This window comes from Nerophis lumbriciformis, linkage group LG31 (genome assembly GCF_033978685.3).
Source record: "Nerophis lumbriciformis linkage group LG31, RoL_Nlum_v2.1, whole genome shotgun sequence".
NCBI lineage: Eukaryota > Metazoa > Chordata > Actinopteri > Syngnathiformes > Syngnathidae > Nerophis > Nerophis lumbriciformis.
The window spans coordinates 13,558,128-13,574,312 of record NC_084578.2 but is presented as its reverse complement, the minus strand read 5'-3'; the positions used below and the strand labels follow the sequence as shown (position 1 = coordinate 13,574,312).

At 40.3% G+C, this 16,185-nt stretch overlaps 1 protein-coding gene across 1 annotated transcript in view; it reads left to right on the top strand.

Moving 5' to 3' along the window:
* spegb (striated muscle enriched protein kinase b) overlaps nucleotides 1-16,185 on the top strand; it is a 76,964-nt gene that overhangs the window by 34,255 nt on the left and 26,524 nt on the right. Inside the window, exons 16-25 of the mRNA XM_061926217.2 lie at nucleotides 1,395-1,567; nucleotides 1,634-1,746; nucleotides 1,819-1,987; nucleotides 2,081-2,177; nucleotides 4,746-4,946; nucleotides 10,842-10,899; nucleotides 10,986-11,063; nucleotides 13,460-13,632; nucleotides 13,722-13,748; nucleotides 13,856-14,008. Coding sequence (XP_061782201.2) covers nucleotides 1,395-1,567; nucleotides 1,634-1,746; nucleotides 1,819-1,987; nucleotides 2,081-2,177; nucleotides 4,746-4,946; nucleotides 10,842-10,899; nucleotides 10,986-11,063; nucleotides 13,460-13,632; nucleotides 13,722-13,748; nucleotides 13,856-14,008 — 1,242 coding nt within the window. The remainder of the gene's footprint in view (nucleotides 1-1,394; nucleotides 1,568-1,633; nucleotides 1,747-1,818; nucleotides 1,988-2,080; nucleotides 2,178-4,745; nucleotides 4,947-10,841; nucleotides 10,900-10,985; nucleotides 11,064-13,459; nucleotides 13,633-13,721; nucleotides 13,749-13,855; nucleotides 14,009-16,185) is intronic.

Genomic DNA, 16,185 nt, shown 5'->3' with positions numbered 1-16,185 from the left:
AAGAAATTGGATGAAATTTGTTCAAAATACGAGGGTGTGGGGAAAGCCGACGAAATGGTCAGTCGTTTGTTCCGCACACTTTACCGACGAAAGCTATGCTACGACAGAGATGGCAAGAATGTGTGGATATCCTGCGACACTCAAAGCAGATGCATTTCCAACGATAAAGTCAAAGAAATCTGCCGCCAGACCCCCATTGAATCTGCCGGAGTGTGTGAGCTATTCAGGGACAAAGGACCTCGGTAGCACGGCAAGCGATGGCGGCAGTTTGTTCCCGCAGACGAGCGAGCTAAACCCCCTGGATGTCTTGGCTCACACCGCTTCTACCGTCCCTTATGCCACCGAAGATGATCAAGAGAAGAATATCGAGCCTAGCTTCCCTGGCCTACTGACATCAACTCCAAAACTGGACAGATCAGCTTTCAGGAAAAGAGAGCGGATGAGGGTATGTCTACAGAATATATTAATTGATGAAAACTTTATTCATTACTCGTGGTTTTACGTAAATTATTATACATAAACAGTGTTTACCAATAATTTAGCTTAAAAACATTTATTTTTTTCAATCATTTGAGTACATTCGGGTAGTCTTGTGTAATGCAGTATTTTGTGTCTATTTAGGTATGGTTAACCTGATTGCTGAAATCGTGGAAAAATATATGTTCTTAGCGCGCCTGAAATGGGCTGTCTGCACTCTCAAAGTGCATGTTGTTGCCAAATGTATTTCATATGCTGTAAACCTAGTTCATAGTTGTTAGTTTCCTTTAATGCCAAACAAACACATACCAATCGTTGTTTAGAAGGCGATCGCCAAATTCGTCCTCGCTTTCTCCCGTGTCGCTGGCTGTCGTGTCGTTTTCGTCGGTTTCGCTTGCATACGGTTCAAACCGATATGGCTCAATAGCTTCAGTTTCTTCTTCAATTTCGTTTTCACTACCTGCCTCCACACTACAACCATCCGTTTCAATACATGCGTAATCTGTTGAATCGCTTAAGCCGCTGAAATCCGAGTCTGAATACGAGCTAATGTCGCTATACCTTGCTGTTCTATCCGCCATGTTTGTTTGTATTGGCATCACTGTGTGACGTCACAGGAAAATGGACGGGTGTATATAACGATGGTTAAAATTAGGCACTTTGAAGCTTTTTTTAGGGATATTGCGTGATGGGTAAAATTTTGAAAAAAACTTCGAAAAATAAAATAAGCCACTGGGAGCTGATTTTTAATGGTTTTAACCCTTCTGAAATTGTGATAATGTTCCCCTTTAAGGTTCCAATATGAGTATCGTATCAGAAGTGAAAAAGTGGTATCGGGACACCGCTTGAAATGTGTAGTTTTCAATTTGCATTGCTGTCATACTTACAGTGGAACAAAATCTGTGGTCTATCTTTAGGAATGGAGTGGTTTTGGACAACAAGGCAGGTGTATACGAGATGGCAATGCCGGATGATGACCAGCATACGCTAAAGCTGATGAAAGTAAAGAGTGCTGACATTGGAGAGATGATGTTTGTGGCCTCCAACAAGTATGGGAGTGATAGCTGCACCTTTACTGTGGAAATGGCAGGTAAGCACCATCACTCCCCATCTGTTGCTCTCGTTCTGTCTGTCTCAGTCGTGCAACCGTCCACAGCTCCCCCGACATTTGAAACCATAATGGAGGATATCGACGTGTGTTGTGGTGAGACCCCTCGCTTTGCTGTGGTTGTGGAGGGCAGACCAGTTCCTGACATTCTCTGGTTCAAGGTTTGTATCCATATGTTGAGTGCATTCCCAAAGACGAGGTATAGTTTGATTTGCTGCGCTTTCTTTCCCCAGAATGACGCTCTCCTGTCCGAGGGCAGTCATTACACGTTTGTGTACGATGATAACGAATGTTCCCTGCTGGTCCTCAACGCTTGTCAAGGAGACTCTGGCGTCTACACCTGCACCGCAAGGAACTTGGCAGGTTCTGTGTCTTGCAAAGCCGAACTCACAGTTCATGAAGGTGAGACAATAACTCGAGTGGCAATACTCCATAAAATGATACATTTATACTCATGCATATCATAACAAATTGACCTATACTATGCTCATATAGCTTTAAGCAAAGAGGAGCCAATGGAAGATGAGGAGACAATCTTGAGGAAACTCCGAAGACTGACCGACCAGTATGATATTCACAAGGAAATTGGAAGGTAAGGTATTTTGGGTTGAACCTGCAAACCTTAGAGTATATAGCTACAGAATCCATGTCTTAATGGGAACCACCCTACTAATTCCTATAGACCATGGGTGTCAAACTCTGGCCCGCGGGCCCTTGTAATTTCACTTGGCCCTTGAGGCGATATCAAATTAACACTAGAGCTGGCCCGCCGATTATATTCAGCGGCGGTGCCGCGGTAACACCGCATTCACCGCTAATTCTCTTACTTGCCAACCCTCCCGGTAGACTCTCAATTTTCAGTGCCCCTCCCAAAAATCGTCACTTCCGCTTTTCACCCAGTCCGGGGAATACTGGCCCAGTCACATAATATGTGCAGGTTTCAGCACGCACATACACACGTAAATGCAATGCATACTTGGCCAACAGCGATACAGGTTACACTGACGGTGCCCGTATAAATAACTTTTACACTGTTAGAAATATGCGCCACACTGTGAATCCACACCAAACAAGAATGACAAACACATTTCGGGAGAACATCCGCACCGTAACACAACAGAACAAATACACAGAATCCCATGCAGCTCTAACTCTTCCGGGCTGCAATATACACCCCCGCTACCACCAAACCCCGATCCCCCAACCCCGCCCGCCTCAACCGACGCACGGAGAGGGAGAGTTAGGGCTGCATGGGATTCTGGGTATTTGTTTTGTTGTGTTTATGTTGTGTTACGGTGCGGATGTTCTCCCGAAATGTGTTTGTCATTCTTGTTTGGTGTGGATTCACAGTGTGGCGCATATTTCTAACAGTGTTAAAGTTATTTATACGGGCACCGTCAGTGTAATCTGTATCGCTGTTGGCCAAGTATGCGTTGCATTTACGTGTGTATGTGCGTGCTGAAGTCACACATGTTTTGTTATCGGGCCGGCACGTTGTTGGAATGGATGAAAAGCAGACGTGACCCAGCTCGTGGAGGACGATAAACGCAGTGCCTTTAAAGCATGCCCCCAAGACTGTGGTCCGGGTGGATTACGAGGTATAATGACTGATGAACAACTTCGTTCGATAATGAAAGATGCCTCAGCTCAAAGCCTGAGCCCCGACATTAATGAACTAGCATCCAAGAAAAGATGGCAGGTATCTGGCTTGGGCACATCAGATTAGATCAGTGTGTTGCAAACTGAGCAGTTTAAAGTCCTGAATGGTTGGTTTATTCATTGTTATTTTATTTTCTAATTTATTAGCCTGTGGAAAAAGTTAATGTTGATATTTACCTCAGAAGGCTGCAAATAGAAAAGAGGCATTACATTTGTATTTAAATTTTATTTGATATGCCATTGATATTTTTTAATTATTATTATTATTATTTGAAACTCAATTTTGCATGTCACTATAAAGTTATATAAGCCTTGCTTGTTCAATATTCAATGCAAAACTTGTTTGGGTCCCTATTAAAAGGTTAATTTGTTCAACCTTGGCCCGCGGCTTTGTTCAGTTTTAAATTTTGGTCCACTCTGTATTTGAGTTTGACACCCCTGCTATAGACCATGGCTATTCAACTGTTCTGGGGGCCGCATTTCAAGAAAGCTAAGAGCTGGACTTCTCTTTTCACTATTATTCCTATTTTACGACCCGCATCCTTTGCAGTGGACATTTGGAATTACAAATTCTCGATGACACCGTCTAGTAGAGATGCGCGGTTTGCGGACACAACCGCGGAGTCCGCGGATATTCCGCGGGTCGGGCGGGTGAAAAAAAAAAAAAAAAGATTTTAAATAGATTCAGGCGGGTGGCGGTTAAACCAATTCGGAAATATATATATATTAGATGTGTATGTAACCAAACAGGAAATGGGTGTCAGACTATGTGTGGAATTTAACTGGAGGGTTTTACCGTAAGTGTTGGAGGTGCGTGTTGAGAGGAGCGGTGCTGTCAGACAAAGGCGAGGCAGGCAGGGTTTGTCCAGGAGCGGAAGCGTGGTCGGGAGGCAGGAGGAGGATCTCTGGTGGCGGTTGTTTAAGTAGTCATCCCTCTCATCAGTGCCGGGTGTGTTGATTGAAGATGGAACGCAGCTGCCTGCAGCAGTTTGAGTGACGCGCGCGAGCGCGCTTGGAGGTGCGTACAGCGCGGCTCCCAGATGATTGCGCACTGGTGTGCGTCTGGGCCGTGACAGCGTGGCACGCATTGAATGTCTCTGCTGCATTGGATCAGTCTCCTTTCTTTAACAGGCAAAAGGTTTATAACCTCACTAATGCCTTGCATCGTCTATATTAGATGTATAACAACGGGCGGGTGCGGGCGGGTGTGGTTTTGATAAAATGTTGGTTCGGGTGGATGGCGGATGGTTGACGACTTTTGTGATGCGGTTGCGGATGAAATGATTGCCTATCCGCGCATCTCTACCGTCTAGTGTTTTTAAATGTTAGTCTCTCACAAGTTTTGAACTGAAACTCGGGGGTCGGTCTCGTGTCATTTCCGGGTCGGATTTGGCCCGCGGGTCGCCAGTTGAATGGAACCACCTGCTCAGCATTCTATAGACTTTACAGCACATTAAAACTCAGTATTGAAAAGACCTTGGTGTTTTTTTTTATCCCCCAGAGGTGCATTTTCCTACATAAAACGTGTGACCCAGAAGGAAGACAAATTGGAGTACGCTGCCAAGTTCATTTCCACAAGAGCTAAGAAGAAAACCTCTGCTCTGCGAGAGATGAGCCTTCTCTCCAAGATGGACCATGAACGAGTTCTCCTCTTTCATGACGCCTTTGAGAAAAAGAATGCAGTCATCATCCTCACTGAAATGTATCCTTTTTAGGCTCGGGCGAGAAGATGCTGTGAAATGAGTAACTCATATATACTATTTGAACTGGTAACAGTACACATTGGGCCTGATCTACTAAGATCCAAATAACACGTGCTAAACAGCATGTGCAATCTATAAAATTGCATTTAGTATTAGTGGGTGTGTTGCGTGTGATCTACTAATTGCTACTATTGTGTGTACAATAATAACAAGTGCAAATGTGTCTTATTTAAATAAGGTTTTGCATGTATTATCAGCATCATGTTCCCATGGAAACACTCATTTCCCTACACATTCATGTTATTATGCTCCTACCTGTGGGATTTTACAATGTTGAACAAGCAACAATATAGAATCTCAATCCAAACACCAGAAACTATTTTACACCGCAACACATTTATTCGTCTGGAATGATCCGAATGCAAGAAAATGCACATTGCAAGATGTTTTTTTTTTTCTTTCCTAAAGGAGATATATTATAATAATTATATTTTCTAAATGAAAAAACAAATGCCATTAAAAGAAAAAAAAAAAACACAGACAACAAAACACATCAAAAACATGTGTTTAAATCAGCCCGTTAAAAGGTTCATATTATGATATGGGGTTTTTTTGTCATAAAAAAATACAATCATGTGTGCTTACAGACTGTTTCCCTGCAGACTGTATTGATCTATATTGATACATCATGTAGGAACCAGAAATATTAATAACAGAAAGAAACAACCCTTTTGTGCGAATGAGTGTGAATGAGTGTGAATGAGTGTTGATTTAATAAAAAACAAAAAAAAACATTTTATTTTTATTTTTATATTTTTATTTTATTTCTTGTGTGGCCCGGTACCAATCGATCCAGGGACCGGTACCGGGCCACAGCCCGGTGGTTGGGGACCACTGGTCTACATAACATGTAATGGTGGTTCTTTTGTAAAAAAATTGCATAAATGATGTTCTACAGACCATTTTCAAACTGCTTTCTGACCATCAGATGCGCTGTTTTGTGGGGAGTCTTAATTATGTGCCTCCACTCTGACTGTGTCTTCACCCTGTCAGCCATGTAGTAGTTTTTAGCGCTTCCATAGCGAGTCTACTGACAGATATAAATTAGAACTACACGCTACATTGTATTAGAAATGGCAACAGCGAAAGATACATGTGCATGTATGAGCCAGTCTGCCCCACAACAAGGTCAATTATGATTTTTTCATGTCAATGTGAAAAGTGCAATTCCATATTTTTTATATCCGAACCAGGTCTTTTAATACATCGGACATATATGCGATACGTCCCCAATGTGAATGCTACCGCTCTCCGGTCGCATTCATCTGTCCAGAACGTCATTGGGGAGGTCTTGCTCCTCCGGGTTCTCTGGACCACTAATGACGGACATGACAGCCGTGTTCATCTTTGAGAAGAATGATTTTTTTTTTGCAATAAGTTGTGCTTTTCAGCCATGTTAAAGTTTCTCTCGCTCGTTCTCCACCAAAACCATCTCCTCTCCTTCCCGACTGCTGCCTTTAACAGAGCGACAGGTGATCAGACAAACACTCACAGCTGTGTCATCTCTGCACCTGTCACTAATCTCGAAGCCGATCCTGACACACCCCGCTTCGCTGCAGGTCCGCAGGCCACGCCGCCCCTCCCGAGTCATCAAAAAGCGATAAGCATCATAATTATTTGCCAAAATAGATGGTTATAAAATAAATACTAGACAACGGAGCAGACAACAGGTGAAAATAATGTTTTAGGAACTCACCTGAAACTTTCACCACTTAATGTCTGCGACTGCTCGCAAAGCAAATTATTCCGTAAAACTGTGAGAGGCAAAATGCCTTCTTAATCTTCTATGTTTGATTTGATTCCACAAAATACTTGAAATCGCTACAAATGGGCCAGTACTCAGGCAGATCGAAGCTGAAGCCATTTTTACTTCCGTAAACACTGCAGTGCATGCGACGTCATGACATCATGTGCGCATGCGGGTCAGATTGCATTCACATTAGAAATATAATTTTTTTTGTAATGTGATCGGATTTGACAAAAAAAATGCCTCCCCCGGGTAACCGGTGCAATGGACTTCGAGTGGATCTAACATAATAGTGTGAGAGTCCAGTCCATAGTGGATCTAACATAATATTGTGAGAGTCCAGTCCATAGTGGATCTAACTTAATAGTGTGAGAGTCCAGTCCATAGTGGATCTAACATAATATTGTGAGAGACCAGTCCATAGTGGATCTAACTTAATAGTGTGAGAGTCCAGTCCATAGTGGATCTAACATAATATTATGAGAGTCCAGTCCATAGTAGATCTAACATAATATTGTGAGAGTCCAGTCCATAGTGGATCAAACATAATATTGTGAGAGTTCAGTCCATAGTGGATCTAACATAATAGTGAGAGTCCAGTCCATAGTGGATCCAACATAATAGTGTGAGAGTCCAGTCCATAGTTGATTTAACATAATAGTGTGAGAGTCCAGTCCATAGTGGATCTATCATAGAAGTGTGAGAGTCCAGTCCATAGTGGATTTAACACAATATTGTGAGAGTCCAGTCCATTGTGGATCTAACATAATATTGTGAGAGTCCAGTCCATAGTGGATCTAACATAATATTGTGAGAGTCCAGTCCATAGTGGATCTAACATAATATTGTGAGAGTCCAGTCCATAGTGGATCTAACATAATATTGTGAGAGTCCAGCCCATAGTGGATCTAACATAATATTGTGAGAGTCCAGTCCACAGTGGATCTAACATAATAGTGTGAGTTTCCAGTCCATAGTGGATCTAACATAATAGAGTGAGAGTCCAGTCCATAGTGGATCTAACATAATAGTGTGAGAGTCCAGTCCATAGTGGATCTATCATAGAAGTGTGAGAGTCCAGTCCATAGTGGATTTAACACAATATTGTGAGAGTCCAGTCCATAGTGGATCTAACATAATATTGTGAGAGTCCAGTCCATAGTGGATCTAACATAATATTGTGAGAGTCCAGTCCATAGTGGATCTAACATAATAGTGTGAGTTTCCAGTCCATAGTGGATCTAACACAATATTGTGAGAGTCCAGTCCATAGTGGATCTAACATAATAGTGTGAGACTCCAGTCCATAGTGGATCTAACATAATAGTGTGAGAGTCCAGTCCATAGTGGATCTAACATAATAGTGTGAGAGTCCAGTCCATAGTGGATCTAACATAATAGTGTGAGAGTCCAGTCCATAGTGGATCTAATATAATAGTGTGAGAGTCCAGTCCATAGTGGATCTAACACAATATTGTGAGAGTTCAGTCCATAGTGGATCTAACATAATAGGGTGAGAGTCCAGTCCATAGTGGATCTAACTTAATAGTGTGAGAGTCCAGTCCATAGTGGATCTAACATAATATTATGAGAGTCCAGTCCATAGTAGATCTAACATAATATTGTGAGAGTCCAGTCCATAGTGGATCAAACATAATATTGTGAGAGTTCAGTCCATAGTGGATCTAACATAATAGTGAGAGTCCAGTCCATAGTGGATCCAACATAATAGTGTGAGAGTCCAGTCCATAGTTGATTTAACATAATAGTGTGAGAGTCCAGTCCATAGTGGATCTATCATAGAAGTGTGAGAGTCCAGTCCATAGTGGATTTAACACAATATTGTGAGAGTCCAGTCCATTGTGGATCTAACATAATATTGTGAGAGTCCAGTCCATAGTGGATCTAACATAATATTGTGAGAGTCCAGTCCATAGTGGATCTAACATAATATTGTGAGAGTCCAGTCCATAGTGGATCTAACATAATATTGTGAGAGTCCAGCCCATAGTGGATCTAACATAATATTGTGAGAGTCCAGTCCACAGTGGATCTAACATAATAGTGTGAGTTTCCAGTCCATAGTGGATCTAACATAATAGAGTGAGAGTCCAGTCCATAGTGGATCTAACATAATAGTGTGGGAGTCCAGTCCATAGTGGATCTATCATAGAAGTGTGAGAGTCCAGTCCATAGTGGATTTAACACAATATTGTGAGAGTCCAGTCCATAGTGGATCTAACATAATATTGTGAGAGTCCAGTCCATAGTGGATCTAACATAATATTGTGAGAGTCCAGTCCATAGTGGATCTAACATAATAGTGTGAGTTTCCAGTCCATAGTGGATCTAACACAATATTGTGAGAGTCCAGTCCATAGTGGATCTAACATAATAGTGTGAGACTCCAGTCCATAGTGGATCTAACATAATAGTGTGAGAGTCCAGTCCATAGTGGATCTAACATAATAGTGTGAGAGTCCAGTCCATAGTGGATCTAACATAATAGTGTGAGAGTCCAGTCCATAGTGGATCTAATATAATAGTGTGAGAGTCCAGTCCATAGTGGATCTAACACAATATTGTGAGAGTTCAGTCCATAGTGGATCTAACATAATAGGGTGAGAGTCCAGTCCATAGTGGATCGAACATAATAGTGTGAGAGTCCAGTCCATAGTGACTGCAACTTTGGACTAAATTAGCAAATTTGCGCCAAGCTCTTTGGGTAAAACTTTACCATAACGTAACTAGCAACACAGAAGTCACTAGCTACTCAAATTTCAAGCGGCTCGTTTGGAGCAAATATTGAGGAAGGAAAGATTGTTTTCTAAATATATCTGCCAAGCCTGTATGGTTTGGTTTACATTTTTCGGAACTTATGGATATCCCAAATACACAAAAATAGGTGCCAGCAGTTAAGAAAAGTTGGTGTTGCATAATAGAACCCCTTTAAGTCATCCAGCAGCAGATATACAATTATGAAATGATATTGCTGAATAGTCAAAATGTTGAATATTTAAATTTTTGACAGTCCATATATGTTGACAAACCCACCTAGGATGGCGCTACAGTGCCATCGACTCCTTGATCACCCCCTGGGCGGTGAGGGGAGCAGTGGGCAGCAGCGGCGGCCGCGCCCGGGGAATCATTTTTGGTGATTTTAACACCCAATTCCAACCCTTGATGCTGAGTGTCAAGCAGGGAGGTAATGGGTCCCATTTTTATAGTCTTTGGTAGGTACATTAACTTTTTGTGCAACTGCCAGTTTGCATGTCCTTTCTAGACATGGTAAATACAGATGCAAAACAGCAGCCAAAGATCAGTTTCAGTCTTGATAAATCACACTGCGTGTGCTATATTTAATTGTGTATAAATTCCTCCAAGAAGACGGACATAAATAGACTGCGCTCGCTATTTTTCTCATTTAAGAGTGTCAGGTTCAAACACTGATGACATCTATTAAACAGGCAAGAAGCAAGGAATCATGCAGAGACAGAGTTAAATTTTGCTCAATTGAGGAGAGACATTCTTTTAGGCTGTACTCTAGTTACAGATCCAAACTACGCTCTAAAGTCCAGCCTACGTGCTTCTTCTATTTATTTGGGAGGTCCCTGGTTACACCACTGAAGCAATATATGATTATACAAAAATGCAAATGTGCTGACAGTCGTGATATCGCCCTGTCTCTGCTTTGTCTGCGTCACGGCGGTGTTCGGCCTTGGCAGTCAGCAGGTCGTTCCTGGACACAGACACTGATACGAGACGACTTCCAATCTTTGGATTTGCAAGTCGTCTCTTTGCACAGATAGAGAAGTACTACTTCAACACAATTGATAATAACTACAGCAACGGCCCTTAACCATAAGAGTTGTGTGATAATTTATACATAATTAGTCTAACAAAGAGTCGCAATTATCCGGTGCACAAGCTTAGTAGATCAGCTTTGCATGCGCTATCAAGTTTGTTTTATCACATGCAAACCTTTAGTAGATCAGGCCCACTCTGTTGTTATTTTTTTCAATGAATTTTCCAGTTTTCAATAAAATCCAAAAAATCCTGGTCAGTTTATCTTAATTGACACGTTCAGATGCCACGAGGAGATTCTTGACAGATTTACACGGAAATCTGCACTGTTGGAGTCTGATGTAAGTTCATGTAATGTGCCGTGACTGCAAGGTCTTGCGAGTTTCTGGTAAGAAACATTTCAACATGTTCATGCTTTGAACCCTAGGTGCATTCGTGCATTAGACAGTTGCTTGAGGGTTTGGATTACCTTCATCATGTCAACATCCTGCACCTCGATATTAAGGTACGTATTCGTCAGATTCTTTTGAATATTCTTTGAAAATATTGAGTGAGGGAGATTGAAGAATCATATTAATACTCTACCACTGCTGCACTTACGCCAGTGGTAATGCTTCTCTTATCGCATACGTGTATGTTATTTCTAAAAACGTTTAATTCATATTTTGGAAGTTTCAGTCCACTTTTATTGGAATGTTCTTTTCGCATTTTCAAAGTATGGTGGAACCATACTTGCCAACCCTCCCGAATTTTCCGGGAGACTCCCGAAATTCAGCGCCTCTCCCGAAAACCTCCCGGGACAAATATTCTCCCGAGAATCTCCCGATTTTCAGCCGGAGCTGGAGGCCACGCCCCCTCCAGCTCCATGCGGACCTGAGTGAGGACAGCCTTTTTTCAAGACGGGAGGACAACAGGGTGACAAGAACTAAATCATCCATACTAGAGATAAATTGTATTATTATGTTTATCTTACCTAAAAATAAATATATTTACTAATTAAAAAAAACAAAAACGAAATACATTTTTACTATATTTTGCTAAAAACATCCAAATTAATTGTATTTTTATTTGTATTTTTTCTGACTCCTTATTACATCCAGACATTGAATTATACATTAAAATAAACATATTTGAAATAATTAATTTTAAATGATCACAATTCACTTAAAATGACCATATTTAATTATTAAAATAATTGCTTGTTTTTTAACAACTTTAGCATTTTATTCATTACATTTTGAAACTCTCAGAAGCCAAGTTATGTTATATTCCTTAAGATTTATTTATGCAAGTTTGAAGTATCAATTATCTAAACACAGTTTTGTTTGCATATTTTCAGGATGTATATATATATATATATATATATATATATATATATATATATATACATATATATATATATATATATATATATATATATATATGTTTATATATATATATATATATATATATATACATATATATATATATATATATATATATATATATATATATATATGTATATATATATATATATATATATATATGAAATATTTGACTTGTGAATTATAGCTGTCAATATACTCCTCCCCTCTTAAACACGCCCCCAACCATGCCCCGCCCCACCCCTGACCACGCCCCCCGCCCCCCACCTCCCGAAATCGGAGGTTTCAAGGTTGGCAAGTATGGGTGGAACCTCGATTACGAGAATAGGATTCATGAATATAAAACTTTGTATTTTTAAGTACATTTTTTACATAGGAAACAATGTACACTTAAATAATGGGTTCCTGCCTCGACAAATGTCCACATTTTAGTGAAAGTTTCAGTGAAAGTTTGTTTAAAACATTTTCTCTGAAAATCACACGAAAACTTAGTCCAACTAAAACCTAGGTGTACAAACCCCAAAACCAGTGAAGTTGGCACGTTGTGTAAATGGTAAATAAAAACAGAATACAATGATTTGCAAATCCTTTTCAACCTATATTCAATTGAATGGACTGCAAAACCAAGATACTTAACGTTCGAACTGGAAAACTTTATTTCTTGCAAATATTAGCTCATTTGGAATTTGATGCCTGTAACATGTTTCAAAAAAGCTGGCACAAGTGGCAAAAAAGACTGTGAAAGTTGAGGAATGCTCATCAAACACAGGCTATTTTGGAACAGGTGGGTGACATGATAGGGTATAAAAAGAACCATCCGGATTGTTCTAGGTACAAAGTTCAAAAGCCAGCATCTGTGATGGTATGGGGGTGTATTAGTGCCCAAGACATGGGTAACTTACACATCTGTGAAGGCACCATTAATGCTGAAAGGTACATACAGGTTTTGGAGCAACAAATGTTGCCATCCCAGCGACGTTATCATGGACGCCCCTGCTTATTTCAGCAAGACAATGCCAAGCCCCGTCTTACAACAGCGTGGCTTTGTAGTAAAAGAGTGCGGGTACTAGACTGGCCTGCCTGTAGTCCAGACCTGTCTCTCATTGAACATGTGTGTAAAATACGACAACTGAGACCCCGGACTGTTGAACAACTTAAGCTGTACATCAAGCAAGAATGGGAAATAATTCCACCTGAAAAGCTTCAAAAAGTGTGTTGTTAAAAGGAAAGGCCATGTAACACAGTGGTAAAAATGTCCCTGTGCCAACTTTTTTGCAATGTGTTGCTGCCATTAAATTCTAAGTTAATGATTATTTGCAAAAAAAACCCCATATATTTCTCAGTTCGAACATTAAATATCTTGTCTTTGCAGTCTATTCCATTGAATATAAGTTGAAAAGGATTTGCAAATCATTGTATTCTGTTTTTATTTACCATTTACACAATGAGCCAACTTAACTGGTTTTGGGTTTTGTAAATAATTTATTCTTCCAAGCCACAAAAGGATTTAAATGTATATTTGTGCCTTCTTCCTCAGCCTGACAACATCCTCATGGCAGATGCACATAGCGATCAGATCCGAATCTGTGACTTCGGCAACGCCTTGGAGATCACTCCGGATGAGGCTCAGTATTGCAAATATGGCACACCGGAATTTGTTGCCCCGGAAATTGTCAATCAGACTCCGGTGTCAAAAGCAACTGACATCTGGTAAAAAAAATTAAAAAAAGCTTTACAAAACATGTCTTATTTCTGTTGAACAAGTTAATCTTATTATTTTATCATTCTGTTCCTTTCAGGCCAGTTGGAGTTATTGCATACCTGTGGTGAGTAAAACCATGTTATTTTCCATTTTACTACATGTTTTTAGTCCTGGATAAGTACATTTTCCTCCTGCGCCATTATGAAATGCAAATCTTATCTTTGTCGTCAGTTTGACAGGAGTTTCTCCGTTTGCCGGTGAAAATGACCGCTTCTCCGTGATGAACATCAGGAACTATAATGTGGCCTTTGAGGAGAACATGTTTGCTCATCTGTCAAGAGAGGCCAAAGGTTTCATCATTAAGCTGCTGGTTGCAGACAGACTGTGAGTAACTCTTCCAAAAGCTATTCGGAGTACGAAAGGACAAGAAATGTTGGTATTCAGTGGAGTTCAGTTTCAGTTAATTTTGAAAAGGGATACGATACAATGTACCGTAATTTTCGGAGTATAAGTTGCACCCGAGTATAAGTTGCACCTGCCGAAAATGCATAATAAAGAAGGAAAAAAACATATATAAGTTGCACTGGAGCCCGGCCAAACTATGGAAAAAAAACTGCGACTTATAGTCCGAAAAATACGGTAATTCATCGCAAATTCCCAGTTGTTTCATTACAGCACGTCCGAAAAGGAGTAGCAAATCTTATTTAATCCTACCTGTTTTCATATTATTGCAGTTTTATCCAAATGTCCTTGTTCTCTGTTTGTAACAGAGCAGTGAATACATACATAAATTACAAACCCCGTTTCCATGAGTTGGTAAATTGTGTTATATGTAAATAAAAACAGAATACAATGATTTGCAAATCCTTTTCAACCCATATTCATTTGAATGTACTACAAAGACAAGATATTTGATGTTCAAACTCATAAACTTTATTTCTTTTTTGCAAATAATAATTAACTTAGAATTTCATGGCTGCAACACGTGCCAAAGTAGTTGGGAAAGGGCATGTTCACCACTGTGTTACATGGCTTTTCCTTTTAACAACACTCAGTAAACGTTTGGGAACTGAGGAGACACATTTTTGAAGCTTCTCAGGTGGAATTCTTTCCCATTCTTGCTTGATGTACAGCTTAAGTTGTTCAACAGTCCGGGGGTCTCCTTTGTGGTATTTTAGGCTTCATAATGCGCCACACATTTTCAACGGGAGACAGGTCTGGACTACAGGCAGGCCAGTCTAGTACCTGCACTCTTTCACTATGAAGCCACGTTGATGTAACACGTGGCTTGGCATTGTCTTGCTGAAATAAGCAGGGGCGTCCATGGTAACGATGCCTGGATGGCAACATATGTTGCTCCAAAACCTGTATGTACCTTTGAGAATTAATGGCGCCTTCACAGATGTGTAAGTTGCCCATGTCTTGGGCACTAATACACCCCCATACCATCACAGATACTGGCTTTTCAACTTTGCGCCTATAACAATCTGGATGGTTCTTTTACTCTTTGGTCCGGAGGACACGACGTCCACAGTTTCCAAAAACAATTTGAAATGTGGACTCATCAGAGCACAGAACATTTTTCCACTTTGTATCAGTCCATCTTAGATGAGCTCAGGCCCAGCGAAGCCGACTGCGTTTCTGGGTGTTGTTGATAAACGGTTTTCGCTTTGCATGGGAGAGTTTTAACTTGCACTTACAGATGTAGCGACCAACTGTAGTTACTGACAGTGGGTTTCTGAAGTGTTCCTGAGCCCATGTGGTGATATCCTTTACACACTGATGTTGCTTGTTGATGCAGTACAGCCTGAGGGATCGAAGGTCACAGGCTTAGCTGCATACGTGCAGTGATTTCTCCAGATTCTCTAAACCCTTTGATGATATTACGGACCGTAGATGGTGAAATCCCTAAATTCCTTGCAATAGCTGGTCGAGAAAGGTTTTTCTTAAACTGTTCAACAATTTGCTCACGTATTTGTTGACAAAGTGGTGACCCTCGCCCCATCCTTGTTTGTGAATGACTGAGCATTTCATGGAATCTACTTTTATACCCAATCATGGCACCCACCTGTTCCTAATTTGCCTGTTCACCTGTGGGATGTTCCAAATAAGTGTTTGATGAGCATTCCTCAACTTTATTAGTATTTATTACCACCTTTCCCAACTTCTTTGTCACGTGTTGCTGGCATCAAATTCTAAAGTTAATGATTATTTGCAAAAAAAAAATGTTTTTATTAGTTTGAACATCAAATATGTTGTCTTTGTAGCATATTCACCTGAATATGGGTTGAAAATGATTTGCAAATCATTGTATTCCGTTTATATTTACATCTAACACAATTTCCCAACTCATATGGAAACGGGGTTTGTATAAGTAAATACCTTATTTTTCGGATTATAAATCACAATTTTTATCATAGTTTGGCCGGGGGGAGCAATTTATACTCTGGAGCGACTTATGTGTGATATTATTAACACCGTAAAATATCAAATAATATTATTTATCTCATTCACATAAGAGACTAGGCCAGTGGTTCTTAACCTGGGTTCGATCGAACACT